At 37.6% G+C, this 15,256-nt stretch overlaps 1 protein-coding gene across 2 annotated transcripts; it reads right to left on the minus strand.

The window, feature by feature from the left end:
* Positions 1–1,776: 1,776 nt before the first annotated feature.
* On the minus strand, positions 1,777–15,243 carry mgll (monoglyceride lipase). 2 transcript variants are annotated; one of them, XM_057356329.1, is made up of 8 exons: positions 15,070–15,241; positions 14,168–14,312; positions 11,422–11,528; positions 9,288–9,424; positions 7,258–7,368; positions 5,771–5,860; positions 5,159–5,374; positions 1,777–2,916 (listed from the first exon to the last, which is right to left on the minus strand). In XM_057356329.1, exons 2-8 carry the CDS (start codon positions 14,290–14,292, stop codon positions 2,800–2,802), a joined length of 903 nt encoding a protein of 300 aa, XP_057212312.1. In that variant the 5' UTR covers positions 14,293–14,312; positions 15,070–15,241; the 3' UTR covers positions 1,777–2,799. The 2 variants fall into 2 exon arrangements, with proteins under 2 accessions (XP_057212312.1, XP_057212313.1); XM_057356330.1 differs by lacking the exon at positions 11,422–11,528 and having other exon boundaries at positions 15,070–15,243.
* Between the last annotated feature and the right edge of the window lie 13 nt (positions 15,244–15,256).

Below are 15,256 nucleotides of genomic sequence, written 5' to 3' on the forward strand. Positions count from 1 at the left end.
CGCCTAACATTTAAGTATGTGAGCCTCCTTAAACTAATTGTAGGCTTCCTAGAAGGGCTCAGTCTAGGGCCTGGATAATCTCAAGGGGACTATACGCAGAACATAAATGCCAAGAGAGATGGAGTTCCCTGTTGCGTGTGTCAGTAAATATAGAGCAGCCGATCTATTCTCGTGTCTCCATTCAGGTCGCAGGTAAAGCCGTTGCCATGGCCACAGAGAACCTACCTTTAAATCCTCCAGTCATCGCTTCTTTTCCTGAGGGTCTCTGTGCGCCCCCTGCCGATTGAAACAAACTCCCTGTGACAGTGGGATTTCCATTAATTTTACGAATTAAATGCTGAGGGATGGACATAGTATCTCTTACTTCAAGCAAAACCTTAAAAAAAATAAAACCGTCAGCTGGCCATTATCCTGGACCACTTAAGTTTAAACCATTCATACAAAATCTCACACATTGACTGGTTTGTCACATCCTTTATTATTACATTAAAAGGATATGCTGTGTAGTGATTTGTTGGGCTTACATGAGCTATATAAATGGCATTTACTGGACTACCTACCCATCAGGCTAAAGACAGTCAAAAATAGTCAAAGCCTCTTTTCCTTAGAGAAACTGGGACAGAGGTGCATCATGGGAAATCAACCCACTGGAATAATGGATGTGTGAGTCTTTAGAGCTAATTTGAGTATATTTTAGTTTTTTCTGGTTACTATAGAAATCAACATAGTGAATTTTCACTGGAGAATATATGCTGTTTTTCCAGGCAAAACCCATTGACACATATTTATAGAAGCCCAGTAAATTGGAGGCACAATCATTCTGCTACTGTAGGAGGGATTTCACATATGTATTTTTGATGCTTTAGCTTGAATAACTGAATCATAACTCTCTGAGATAATAACAACAAACCCCTATTATGACACATTAGTGGGCTGAGAGAAATCAAGTAATAAAGTAATAAACAACTTGAAAGTGTAAAAAGTTAAAAATATTCGTGACAAAACAGAAGGCATTTCTCAAAAACAAGATGAACTTCACTGTAAAGGGATCAAGCGTGAAGAATTAAGAATGCAAAATAATTCATCATTTACCATTTAGAATTTATTTCATAATATTAAACATTCATAGCATTCATAAAATAAGTACAATAATCCAGTTAAATCAGACAGTTATATCAGTCATATTATTGATTTCCATATTTAATATATTACAGCATTTAAATATTAGGAATTCAAAAACCTTCTTAATATAGTCTTGTGTGCTAGAACTGTAGGAGAGTTGTTCTTACATGAATTCATATGCAATAATGCATTATTGCGCAATGTAATTTACTTTGAGAATCCAATCACAGTGCCCCTAGCACTTCCACTTTAGGAAGATTTTTACAACAGTTAGAAAAACAATCAGTCACAAAAAAATCATTCCTATTAAAGATTTAGCTGCTTTGTTCTATAAATGCTCTCCACGTCTTGATTCATGTTTTATACAACCAAACGACAGCATATTTGACATGTACATGTGAGATGAGATCCATTTTTAATGTAAGTGAGACACAGCAGAACATGTTTGACATGTGAAACAAACATCCAAACTATATCACTTCTCTCTACATATTTTTTCACGCTGTATAGTTATGTGCCGGCCATATCAGTTCTGCACACATATCACAGATAGCAGAGTTATTTCAAACAGATCTTAACTGCATGGCTCAATGACAATTTATAAAAATTCAACAATAATTTTTTTGTGTTTCTTGTATTAAAAATGTGCCACGGTCAGGAATAAAAAAACCTTTATTGATTCACATTCATTGATAAAAATGCCTCTACAGCTTAGAAGCAAATCTCTGTAACAAACCCCCCCACCCCCTTGTCTGAATCAGAACAGTTCTTTTGAGTGAGGCGCATTAAATGTTTAGATGATGTGGAAAACTGACTTTAACAACTGAATATTTATTTAGAGCTACAAACCCCACGAGCACCCTAGCTGATCTCTCTATAACCCTGAGGTCACAAAAGCAATTGTGAACATACCGTCATTTTAACAGTAACCATATTTTTACTAAGTAACATAGTCAACAAAACCAACACTGGTAAAAATAAAGGAATGGGATATTACAGCCCAAGAAAGAATCAGCTATAAACAGCTTTTATATTTATATTTGTTTACCCAAAGAAATGGAACAGTCTCTTTAAAACAGTCAAACCTTAAGGAATTTGTAAAACAAACTTTTCATTCTCTCCTGTGTTTCTATATGCTTCTATAGATAGTCTGTTTAATCTCTATGCAGTGTCAAAGTTGCTTGGCAGACATTTTGAATCTTTCCACAGATTACCATCTCTTTAGGTTCAATTTGTTTTTCTGCCAATGCAAGGCAATATATATTCGAGTTGGAGTTGCTTGGTAACTGAGCTCAAAGCAAAGCGCAATGTCGCTGTTGTCCAGCAGGGGCAGCACTGCATCTCTAATAAGCAGGGACTGGACATAACAGAGCAAATTGCAGCTGTGTTCTATTACCGTGGCAACAGGGTTCATTATATCCCTCATTATAATTGCTACGGTAACATATGAATCATGCCCTACCATGCTAATACCTTTGAAGTATGGGTTACAGTCTTAAAACATTTTTTACAAAACATTTACAGTGCCATATTAAAGAACTTTAGGGTCAAAGTTCACATTGACCTCTTCTCTTAGATTAATCATAATGAGTGTAGTTTTGTTGGCATGTAGTGCAGTCAGACATCCTTTGTCAGTACGAATTAGATATGGGCAATTGTGCATTTTGGGATTGACAGCTAAAACCCATTAGGGGTAGGGACTCTCTCCAGAATCCATGTGCTCACCTCCTTTAAGACAGATTCAGCTGTGTCGGGTAAGTCATGATGTAGGGCATGGTAAGCTCCTTCATATACCTGTTTATCACACACAAATACAGATCTGTGGGTTAGCATGTACACTGAGAGAGGTATGCAAACATATCTCTAAGTATAGAACCCTTTTTTGTTAGGAAACATTGTGACGCATTTTCGTGGGCGGAGCATAGGTGGAGGCAGAAAGATTCCCCTGGCCGCTTTACTCACGCTAGCGAGCACGTTTTGATAGCTTGTTTTTTGACAATGACTGAAGAGAATACGATTTAATTTGAATATGTAAGGTCAGTTACAGCCCGGTACTGTGACTGTTGTTGAAAAAGTAAACTTTAACGGAAGGAACCAGATTGGCCGACCTGTACACGCTCACTCAATAGATGGACGAACTGTCAGGATTACGTTACCTCCAGTTAAGGGGTCTGACATCCACACATACCACATAGAGAAAGAAGCCAAGCGTGTATAGTCAAGCCAAACTGAGAGAGAATACATATTTAGTACTACTAACAGTGGCAAACGTTAGCAAATGCAGCTTGAACACACACACCTGACACATAACATGAGCCTTCTCACTGTTCCCTCACCCGGGTTTCTACTAATACCCTTATGAATGCTGTAGAAACAGCGACAACAAACAGCTTTCTTTATGTTTAATCTCCGGTGGTTGGCTAACTGCTAGTTGTACAGCTAACAAAGTTAGCTTGTATATGCGCTAAAAAAAGGTTAACGTTACGTGAAAATTAACTTAACTCAGATCCTGATTAGGTGGGGATACATTTCACTGTTTTCAGACACATACCCAAACTATTACCCATACCAACAAAAGACAATAGTTTATTAGGTGATATAATGTGTGCACTGTAAATGCAAGCATCTTTGATGATCGTTTCTGTGAAGTCCGCTAATTTTATTGTGTTTAACTACAACTGTCGTCGTTTTTTCTGGCAATGGCAGCTGGTATGTGTTAGCCCCGATTCACATTTCGTGTCTAAAACCGTGTGGAAACTATTCGGTTGTTTAGTCTGATGTCACGCACCACCTTATATGGAAGGTCATATACCGTTTCTGGGTCCAAACGCTCAATAAGATGCTGTAAGCAAACAACAAAAAATGCTAATATATGTTTAGTTAATAGTCTGACGTCACGCACCACCTTATATGGAAGGTCATATACAGTTTCCGGGTCCAAAAAATGCTAATATATGCTCATGGCGAGCTGTAAAACTATCAGAAAACCACGATCCTAACCTTTATCTTCTTAACCAAATCCCACATGGCCAGTCAGTGATTAATTTTTCATAATGTATTCAAATATTGATGTCGGAGATTCCATAAGCCTGTATACTGTGAGTTAATAAATGCTCAGCGTAAATATGCGATATGAGTAAACAGTTCTCATTAACACTGTTTAAGCTGTAGCCCGCTTGAAATGAATAGACGCTTGGATCCGGAAACGGTATTCCTTACGTCACCACTTAACAACCGAATTTCCATCTCGATGTGGCGCCGACGCGCCTACAAAAATGTTCCGCGTCGCTCCCTATTTGGCACGGCTGCCACGTGTCTACATTTAAACTAACGAACTTGCACGCACAAAAGATGCGAAATGTGAATCGTCCCTTAGAATGTCAGATTAGAGCCTTCACTCTATCGATTCTGACACTCAAAAACACAGCAAGATGATATTTTAAACTCCTTATGTATCCGACTCTGTGCTGATTTGTATTGGCCGCCTCCAGTTTTCCCTCCAGCTAATGCCGTGAAGTAATCGTGACGTCGGCTCAAAAGGTGTCTATAGGAAGGGGTCAATACAAAATGTAAAAAATACAAAAAAATATTTTGATTAAGTACAAAAACTGCTTAGCTGTTGAACAACTGCTCAGCTATTCAAGGGTGGAATGTTGACCCAAATATGTTGTGGGCAAATATGCTCCATATTGATTTTTTTATTTAATGTTTTATTTAATGTTATTATGTTTCATGCAATGTTAGCCTATTAGATGAGGTGCAATATAAATTTGTTATTAAACCTCTTTGTTAAACGTTATAATATCTTGTGCATCGTTCACAGCTAATTGTATGTATATGTTATTATTTACCATGAATTTGAATTCATTTTAATCAATCCGTTTGGAACAAAGTACAAAAGAATACTCAAAGTGGTAAAATGCCCCTGAAATTAAGCAAGCGTGTAAGTGAGAATTTTATGACATACGTAAAATACACGTAGACGCTGTACATATTATTTTTCAGGGGCAAATTTCTATGAGTGTGCATGATTCACCTTCATTTTTTTATCTGTGCTCTTGGCCTCATTATACATTAGATGAGAACCTCTGATGTCACAAAGCTTGTCAGCATCGCCATGCATAATAAAGAAGGGCCATGTGATGTTGGACAGTTCTTTCTCAATGCGAGCGGCCGCATTCATCAACTGCATTCCAAGTGAGACACACAGCCCTCCGTGATGATTTAGTTCATCTGTGTCATATGCCTCCACCTACAGAACAGAACAGGAAAAAATTCACACATTGGGTGTTCACCTAATGTTCAAGATTATAGTTCAAGGTAACAGCTTCTTAGTTTGCACAAACATTATAAATGGCTAAAAAGGAATTTTAAAATGATATCAGACTGTATTAGAGGCACATGTGTTTTTGTGAAAATAACAAAGTCAATCACTTAAAAAAATCATCATATACTATCATACTGCATGCTTTACTTTGAAAGAGTAGGTTTACAGTGTAAATACTCTTTAATCAGTAAACATTACAAACATCTCTAGTGGATTATCTACTTAACCCTATACAAACATATTCTCAGTGTGAAATATGCTTTACATGCACACACACTTACATGGCATATTTCTACAGAAGACCTTTTGCACAAATTCTACCTGTTTGGGATCCCGTGAAATCAATCTTGCGTCAATAGTGCCGAGAGAAAGCTTGGGAGCTAATCGGTTTAAAACTTTAGCCATAAAAACCTGCAAACATTCCAGCAACACACATTTTTAATTTTCAACAGCGAACCAAACACCTAAAAGCATTAGTGACAATGGATGTAACAATATCAAAATCTCACGGTACGATAATACCTCGGTGTAATGGCTGCGGTATAATATTTATTGGGATATTTAAAAAGACAAATGAAGTCTTGGAAAAAGTGCCATAAGTGCTTAATAAACCATTATTGAACATTGCAATAATGTACAAATTAACCATGTCTTATCCTGTCCTCTTTTATCCTTATCCTTTAATCATAACTGTTGCTTTGAGGTATAGTATCATGAGACAGATCAAATGACTTAAAACTCTGCACCAGCTGGACCTTGACAGAGGTAATATCTATTATATTGTTTAACATTCTCATATGTTAAAGGCCCAGAAGACCTATCATTTCATACAATTGTGTGACCACGATAATATTGAGACAAATTTGCTATTGCGATACCATGAAATTGATAATAATGTTACATCCCTATTAATGACATTTTAATTAATTTTAATTTTAAAACTTTTTTTTTTTAGAATAATAAATGATGAAACAGCAACTGTTCACATCATATGCTGAGGGCCTAGACTGAAAGGTAGATGTTCTAAAAACTAAAAATGTCTAAAAATTAAACTTGTTTTCTCAAAAGCAATGTTTTCATTAACAACCACAAATAACTGACAGATAACATTCACTTAAACAGTGTTTCCTTTCACAATCTTTATATTTGCATAACACAGTAGCCCCAAAATGTATTTGGAAAAATAAGACGCTCCTAAAATGTAGCCCAAGTACAATGGCCAAACAAGACATCTTTCAAGAACAAGTTTGTTAGTTATTAGACTATTTCTGCTTGTCAAACACAAGTGAAACATGATGATGTTATAAAACTACATGGTTGTATTACCACTCAAGGGGACATAAATCCATTAAAATCACCTGAAGGGCAGTTGGTTAAAAGTCAAAATAAGAAATTAATGGGAACATAGTTCTTGAAAATGTCTAGCATTTTTGTTCATAGATGTCACTTACATGGAAACACAGCTTAAATGGCTGGATACATTTTAGGGACACTGTAAAATTTCAATACTTTCAAGCACTGATTTTATACATTTCAGAAAACATACGCTTGAATTAATCTCCAATGAGAAATGCAGATAATGATAGAACACATAAAAGGACAGCACTGCAGCTGTGATGGTGAGGACTGCTTTCGACAGCTGTTATTTGAAAGCTATTGTTAATTGATTAGGTTAAACAGCAGGGGGCAGCAGATCAAGCTGACAGCGTCAACTGCTTCAATCGAGAGCTCTTAGAAGGCAATTAGAAACCAACAACAGGAAAGAAAGTCACCGGATTGTGTTTAGTGGTAAGTGTAAGTCTTTTTACCTTGAAGGGTGTAGCAGACTCTGCGTTCATTTGAACCATGGGGGCTATAAGAACCACACCTGCAAAGTCCTGTGGTCTCTCACAGACAGTCAGAATAGAAATGGCTCCTCCCTGTAATGACAAATATATAAACAGGTTAACAGTGAGGTACACACGTCATAGACCCCTTACTCTCTTTTAATACAATATTTAAAAAATTTTAATTGAATATTTGTAGAACAAAATGAAAAATTAGCATGGATTCTTAATAAATTATATGCAACTTGGAATTCATTTTCCCTATACTATCATTTTAATAACAAACATTTACCTCACGCGGGTAAATTTGGGGAAGCATTTTCTGCCCTGTTCCCATGGTGTTTTTCTGTTCTATTATGAAACTCTTTATGAATATTCATGAGCAGAGACTGGGATTCAACAGAGGTGGAGAGATTAAAGGACAGTTCCCACCACATTTCTAAAAGACTCCAAATAAAGGGTCGTTTTAAGGTACACACAATCACATTTAATCTGGATATACAAACGCAGTCTAGAGACACAGAACCAAATACAAACACTCAAAGGTTCAAAAAGGGGTGTTCTGTTTTGCTTTCATAAGGCAACTGCTTTTTAATTTTAATTTTTGCATCCCCGGGAGTAACTGAGAGAAAAGGTTCAGACACACATTTGACATTTTTCATTTTTCGGCTTTCCTTTCAAGTGTCAAGTCATTACAGGGTGCATTTAAGGTAAGTGGCCGAAATACACAAGTCTGTCATCTCAAATACAGTATACACACACTCCATCTGTTCTATAGGGACCGCAGACGGCAATGTTATGGTAATTTACTGAAGACCTATGACTGGGATTATATAAACAGCCTAACATTACATAAGAAACTAGTTCAGACAGACAAAGAGAGAGAGAGAGAGAGAATTCAGAAAGACATCTCATTATTTAGAAAGACACTCTGCTAGTGTGTGAAAAGACTAGGTACTCTGAATTTTCCCTGGACACACACATACATTTATATCATATAAATATCTCAGAAACATCACCATCACAAGACACAGCTCAGATATACATCACAAGTATATATGGTTAGAACATCTTTTTTGCTTTGTAAGTATGCATCTGGCCTGTTTTATTAATAGCTCTTGAGTAAAAAGTGAATAGCTTCCATCTGTCAATTTGTTTATATTCAGTCGAGCACACACACTGAACATTGGATACGAACAAGTTTTCCTGGGGGCTCCACCCTATGAATCACTGACAGATTAAAACAACATAGAATAAATTCCATTTTATCAACAATTTTGGTTGGCTTTGAATACTTGTTAGTATGAAAGTCCAAGCAATTTACTTGTGCTGTAAGCATTATAACATTACTCTTGAGGTGTCTTTTTCTCAGAAAGAATGTCAATATTAACATAGGAAACATGTAAATGTTATATAGATGACATGTCCACATATCATTATTTTTTTTACTAATGACAAAAGACAACAAAACAGACAGGAGCGGCAAACAAATTGTTCCAAAAAATAGAAATATAAGTCAACTTGCCTGATGTGAGTCACAAAAAAAACAAGAACTACTTGTGCAAATTTTATATATTTCTTCAGTGATTATATGATTCATTTCAATTTTTTGTTGCAATGTCATTGTTTTCTGTTAAGTTTCAACAGCTATTACATTGCAAATGTTAAAATACAACAATGAAACTCAAACCGAAAGGGAGAGAGCAACCTGATCTTGCAGGAATTTGTAACTATTTTATGAGGTGGCTTATTTGTATGAATTCGTACATTGTGAATCGTACAAAAACGTATGGTTACTAGAAAAAAGCAATACTGAAACCCACTGGATCACTGGTGCGAAAGCAAATCGTACTAAAATGTACGAATGAGATTATTTTCCGAATGTACGAATTCATACGAATTAGCCAAAATTAGCCACATTGTGAAATAGTTTTGTTTTTGCTGTGAGATTGTGTTGTGTCATCTCTTTACTTATGGCAAAAAGTGAGGGCACTGATTAAAATGTATCATACCATTGAGTGGCCAATGATGAAGACTGGCAGGTTGGGGTACCGCCCCTTCATAATGTCGATGTGCTGAAGGGAATCTCTGATGTAAGTCTGGAAGTTATTAATATTCATTCTTTCACCTTCACTCTGACCATGACCAACTGAGAGAGAGAGAAAGAGAGAAAAACACTAAGAACAAATATTTCCCATCATCCAATACTCTGCAATTCTGCTTTACACAAAAAAGAGAACAGCTAAAAAGGCCTGCCACTCACAGCACCATGCCAGCACCCTACAAACAAGAGCTCATGAAATTTGAATGTACAAGTGACATGAATTTAATCAAGTAATTAACACAAAATGAATGAAGGAACAAATGAAGAGTTTGGTTCCAAAATGAGATAACTGTTTTTAAAGAGTACATTCCTCAATATTTTTAAGGGCTTATTTTGGTTTATGGAGTGTCCGACAACAAGTTTATGTACATACATGATGTAAAAATACTATTATTTCGTAATAATAAGCAGTTTTTATTACCTTACTTCTTGACTGACTCTCAAATGATTCGTTCTTCGTAAAATTTAATTTTAAGTAAAGACAAAAATAAAGAGTCACACTTACAGGTTGTGATTCGGTGGAGCTTACAGGTCCAAATAAAGTTGGTATTGCAACATCTTTTAAGGAAAGACGTTTAATGTATCCTGCAGTAAAGGCGCCAAGATTGATGAAGCAATCTTCGGTAAAATGACGCGCGCAAAGTAAAACGTTCGGTTTATACTCCTTTGGTGTCGTTTGAAAAATAAATAGTAACCATTTTTTCCTCAGAAGTTCTTCCTTTGGTAGTGAAAATAAGACTGACTTAGTTTCACTACATAGAACACAGCTTCTCTTAGACATGATGCACACGTCACGAACGAGCTAGTACAGTGTTTGGGGAGGAGAGAGTTAAGTTTTCGCAGTCAGTAGGCGGGGATTTTTCTAGTGACGTAGGTACATTGTGGTTAAAGATTCGGACAGGTCATGGCTTGTTCGCGTGATTCAGAGTCGATTACCTTTTTTATAAGCTAATAACTTTGTTATTCGTTCACCTTCGGATTTACAACTTGGCAGATTGCTTACATTCAAACACGGCAAAATTAAACACTTCATGAAATGTATTTTTTATGATCTCGAGGAATGTACTCTTTAAACATTTTCAAAAATCATCATGTTTTTATTGTGTTAGCTGTAATTTTAGCTGTAGTAATAGTTAGCTGTAATTTTTTAAGTTATTATGGCTTAAATCAAAACAAACCAACTGCAGTTTGATTGATATTAATTGGAATCCACAATAAAAACAACATGATTTTCGAACAATTTTAAAAACGGAGTTATCTCATTTTGGAACCAAACTCTTCAAACAAATCGTTGCTGTCAGACTGAAAGCCTGCATTTCCAAAACTGCCACTTTTCAGGAAATGAAAAAACACTCTATGCTGTCAAAGTTGACAAGCTCTTTTCAATAACTGTTTTTGGTCAAACATTGAGTTTTTACACACCTTTAAAAACCTTATTTACACATCCACTACATTAGGTCAAATGAAAAACTTTTTAAAACCCCACATAATTTTAACATTTCATTACTAACAAAAAAAAATTAATAAAGAGAGAGAGAGAGAGAGAGAGTGGTTGCGTAATGGTTTCTGTTTGATGTATTTCAGCGGAGCCAATTACTCACAGTAAGACTCCAGACAGTCAAATCACACAACCCCAACTGCTAATCACAAGACAGATTGGTGTTTCTCTGTATGAATCATTTGTTACCATGGCACTGCCACAAAAATGTCTTTAACATTCTGTACACATAGCACTTGCTTTTTTCTATATTCTTCATGTTACATTTTCTGTAAATTCTTTCCCTTCTTCAAATGTGCCAGGGAGCCCTCATAGAGGAAGAGCCTTGTCTAAGAGCGCTTGTATAGGCTATAGTACCCATGTATTAAACATAAATAGACATTTGTTTTCATTGATTGTTGGGTTTTCGATACCAAACTGGATGGTGCAACCTTGAATACGCCGCACCACCACCCCCCCCTACCCCCCCGGGCTCGTAGTAATCAAGGGCCCCAGCGCAATGGCCATTGGCCCAGTAGGTAATCCATCCCTGCTTGTCACTCACCATGGTCGTGGGAGAACACCAGTATGCCATGTTGGGTGAGACTGTGAGCAATGTCGGCATATCTCCCACAATGTTCTCCTACTCCATGAGCAACAAACACCAGAGCCCTGATGCAGAGAAGCATGTTACTCACAAATACACCAATAAATTCTAACACACTCATACCAGAATGACATGTTACACTCTTTAGTAGCATACAAACTGAAATCCAGAGACAGAAAAGGAAACAGAAAGAGAATTGGTTTCATTGGGTCCAAACTTGTGCCAATTTGGTGACCTCCATGCTGCCCTCCATCAGTGACAAAAAGGCTCTTTGTAAATGTATAAAAGCTGCACATAGTCAGAGGACTGACAGTGTGTATAATCCTTCAAAGGGATAGTTCACCCAAAAAGTTCACTCAAGAATGTTGTCGACGCTTATTTCCGTATAATGAAAGTGAAATGAGACTCAACGTCTCATTCTGATGCATGCATAAGAAAGAAAGTCACATGACTTTTCAACATGTGAGAAAATTATTTTTGGTCTGTTTATCTGTTTTCCTTTCCTCATTCTCTCCCTCTCTCTTTCGCAGACTAAATGCATTACCAGAACTCAATCGACCTGTTAACGGTAACAAGATGTGTGTGAAATGAAATGTATGTGTGGTTACGATCGTCTTCGGATCAAACAGCTTTAGTCTTTGAACTCTGGGAATGGAGAGAGCAAAGCAGACAGAGACTACTGTGCATGTTTGCTGGCGTGTTTTCGGAATTACAGAATTGATCTAAGAAATAAAAGTACAAAGCTAAGTATCAAGGACAGAGCAGAGATGCATAGAAAATGTCATATTGTGCGTCTCTGAGTATGTGTTTTGTTTGACATTGAACAGCCAGCTATATAAATATCCATTTAAATGTCATAAAACACACAGACCAGTATGACCTAATTTAGCCATGAGACTGTGTATGGATGCGTGCCACTTTTCATGGGTTCAGCACCCAGATCATCTATTGAGCGATCCGTCAATCATTACAGGGGTCATACAATGAGCTACTGTGGTCTTTTCAACTTTCACCCACTTCCTGTCTCACAGGCCAGTTAATATGACAGCATCAGTAATGGACATGCATGTTTCATGGACTGTAAACAGACAGTGTGAGATGATGTCTGTGCTACTGTATGAGCAGAGCAGATCTGTTATATATTTATATAAACTGGTAAATATGCTGACAAAAAAATATATTTTTAGCTTCAACTCTTCATGCCTGACATACCATTCCTTTTCTCTCGAAGTTCAACTTCCAGTAGACAACTTTGCTATGTTCATATTTACTTTCAAAGGTTGGTTTGGCACTGACGTCACCTGACAGGATTGTATGTTCAGTTAAAGACTGTAAAAAATATTTTAGTATTGGAGATATAATTCTCTATTTACTAAACTGTTTTTCAATATGAAATTTCCATTCACTGCAGCCCTAAGATGAGTTTTGATGGGCTGCTTTTTGTGTAATTCCAACCTACTTTAAACTTCTTCATCCTGTTTTTAACAACCAGTTATAAACAACCAGTAAACATCACCACATAACTTCAAACACAGGTTAAATCACTATAAACAGAATTACAAAGTGATAGAAGTAGAGGATCCTTCTGGCTTTTCCTCGTCGCGAGTTTCATATAAACATCTCTGCTGTGTGCACATGAGCATGTCTCCGCACTGCATTAGCTTTCAAGTTAGCTGCCCTGAATCTTTCCGATTCTGTCCCATGGGAGATGTTAGATCTAACTGATGCCAAACCAAAAATAACTGTGGTTTAACTGCCTTAAGCTGAGGACTGCACTGTCTGTGGTTTCGTGGTTCCTTCTTGAACTCTTATACAGAATGCACACACAGGTATCCATATACTCATCTCATACTTACATGCACACAAACACGTCAAATCAAATTAGTCTCAGAGGTAGTAACTATGGTAACGGCACGCTCCCATGGGCCACGCTAGGGCCACTTCAGGGTGAATAGCTGATGGCAAAACAACAGTTTTGTGACAGTATGGGCATAGAGAGATGCAGTCTTCATAAACATACACATAAACTTATATACACGCTCATGTCTGAGTGAGTGTAGCTATGTAGCTGCGCGTGACAAGCAGAAAACCACATGATCCAAAAGATTACCTATTTTCATTTCAAACAAACATGTCAAATATACGATGGAATATTAGAACAGATGTGTACTGTGAGAATGTGTGTGCGTATTGTGGTTATATGGAGAATCCAGAGCACATTCAACACAAAGATGCAGACTGTGCCTCATTCTCATTCACTCATTCAGCTGAGTTTATTCAGGACTAGTGAACTGTTTTTTATGATACTATAAAGCTATCGCAAGTGCAGCCGTCTGTAAAATATTTTCAGTTATGAACTTGTCTGTTTCCTTACTAAAGATATTGATTATGTAAGAGTGCTGACCGTTTGTAGTCTAATAAAGGGGAACCTCTACAGAAAACCACAGACCAACCCACTATTTAAGTTTATGGTATGTGAACCAACATTGCACGTATTTGTTTTGTAACTAGTAGCCTATGAAAACGCACGCTCCTGGAAGTAGGTTATAAATAAGCTTCGTTAGAAAATATTTTTGTTTATGCTTATCAGACCTACGCTCTCCCGGAGGCTGTAACAAAAGAACAGACCGCGTTGTCCCAGGAGGCCTGACCCGATGTTTGTGTATCTATTGCGCATACTGTAAATGTCCCGTCTCGCACTTACTTCGGCTGACTGTCGGGCTCCCAGTAACGGCAGAACAAGTGCAGTCTGTCGGCATTGACGATGTGCGGCAGGTCGGTGTAGGGGACACCTTGCGGTGACCGACGAGTTCCCTCGGGTTCCGGCATGTTCCCGCCGAGGCTCGAGTCTGAAATGAAATAACGGAGAGCTGTCAGAAGCTCGCCGCGGTACCAAAAGGAAAGAGCGGCGGCTAACAAGCAGGTGGCTATCGCGTGCATTCCGGTAATTTCATTCAGCTAATGCGAGCGGTGTGCATGTTTTCAATGACAGCCGCTGACGTCAGGGGGACCGGAGAGGAAACACTGAACATCCTGACCTTTCCGAAAAACAAACACGCACTCACACGCACGCTTTTTCCGACTGTTCAAAAAAAGACAATTGCTATCGCGTTGAGCATGTTTCTGAGCGCGCAAGGTCCTGCAATGCGGGGCTGTCTGTGACTGACTGACACAGAAGATAAATGATAGTGGCTGCCAATGCATGGAATTAATCTATGCCAAATGTATTGGGGTCGATGGAGAATCAAGGACATCATTGACAGATTTACGTACTGTTTATTACACTGTTACAGCAATGAGATCTCCATTCAACTATGACAGGACGCGTTTGATGTTTATATTAGCTCTGAAAGTTTTGTCTTTATGTTATGATTATTTACACATATACAACAATGACAATTATACATGCATAGAGCCAACGATATAAAACAAACGTTTTTATATGAAACAAATTTACTACAGTGAACATATAGCCTAGTTAAAATGTCAGTTCCCGTAATAAGTTCGAGCCTCCGGCACAAACTCTGTAAAAAAAACTGCGCAGATTTTGTTAATGTTTAATAAATAGAGCGTTTTAGTATGAAAAAAATCTAGACAGCCACTTACCTGAAACTGTGACAGATTCTGCTGGATGAAACAATATTAAAGTCAACTTTCTGAGTCTGCGGTCCGGTAACTGTTACCGGAGCCGGTTGGTCACAGCGACGCGCACTCTGCTGCTGTTTCTCCGCACTGGGCTCTACCCTGATGCGCGCACCCCACAGATGCTTAATGGGTGGAGAATGAAAGGGGA

The sequence above is a fragment of the Triplophysa rosa genome, linkage group LG17 (genome assembly GCF_024868665.1).
Source record: "Triplophysa rosa linkage group LG17, Trosa_1v2, whole genome shotgun sequence".
NCBI lineage: Eukaryota > Metazoa > Chordata > Actinopteri > Cypriniformes > Nemacheilidae > Triplophysa > Triplophysa rosa.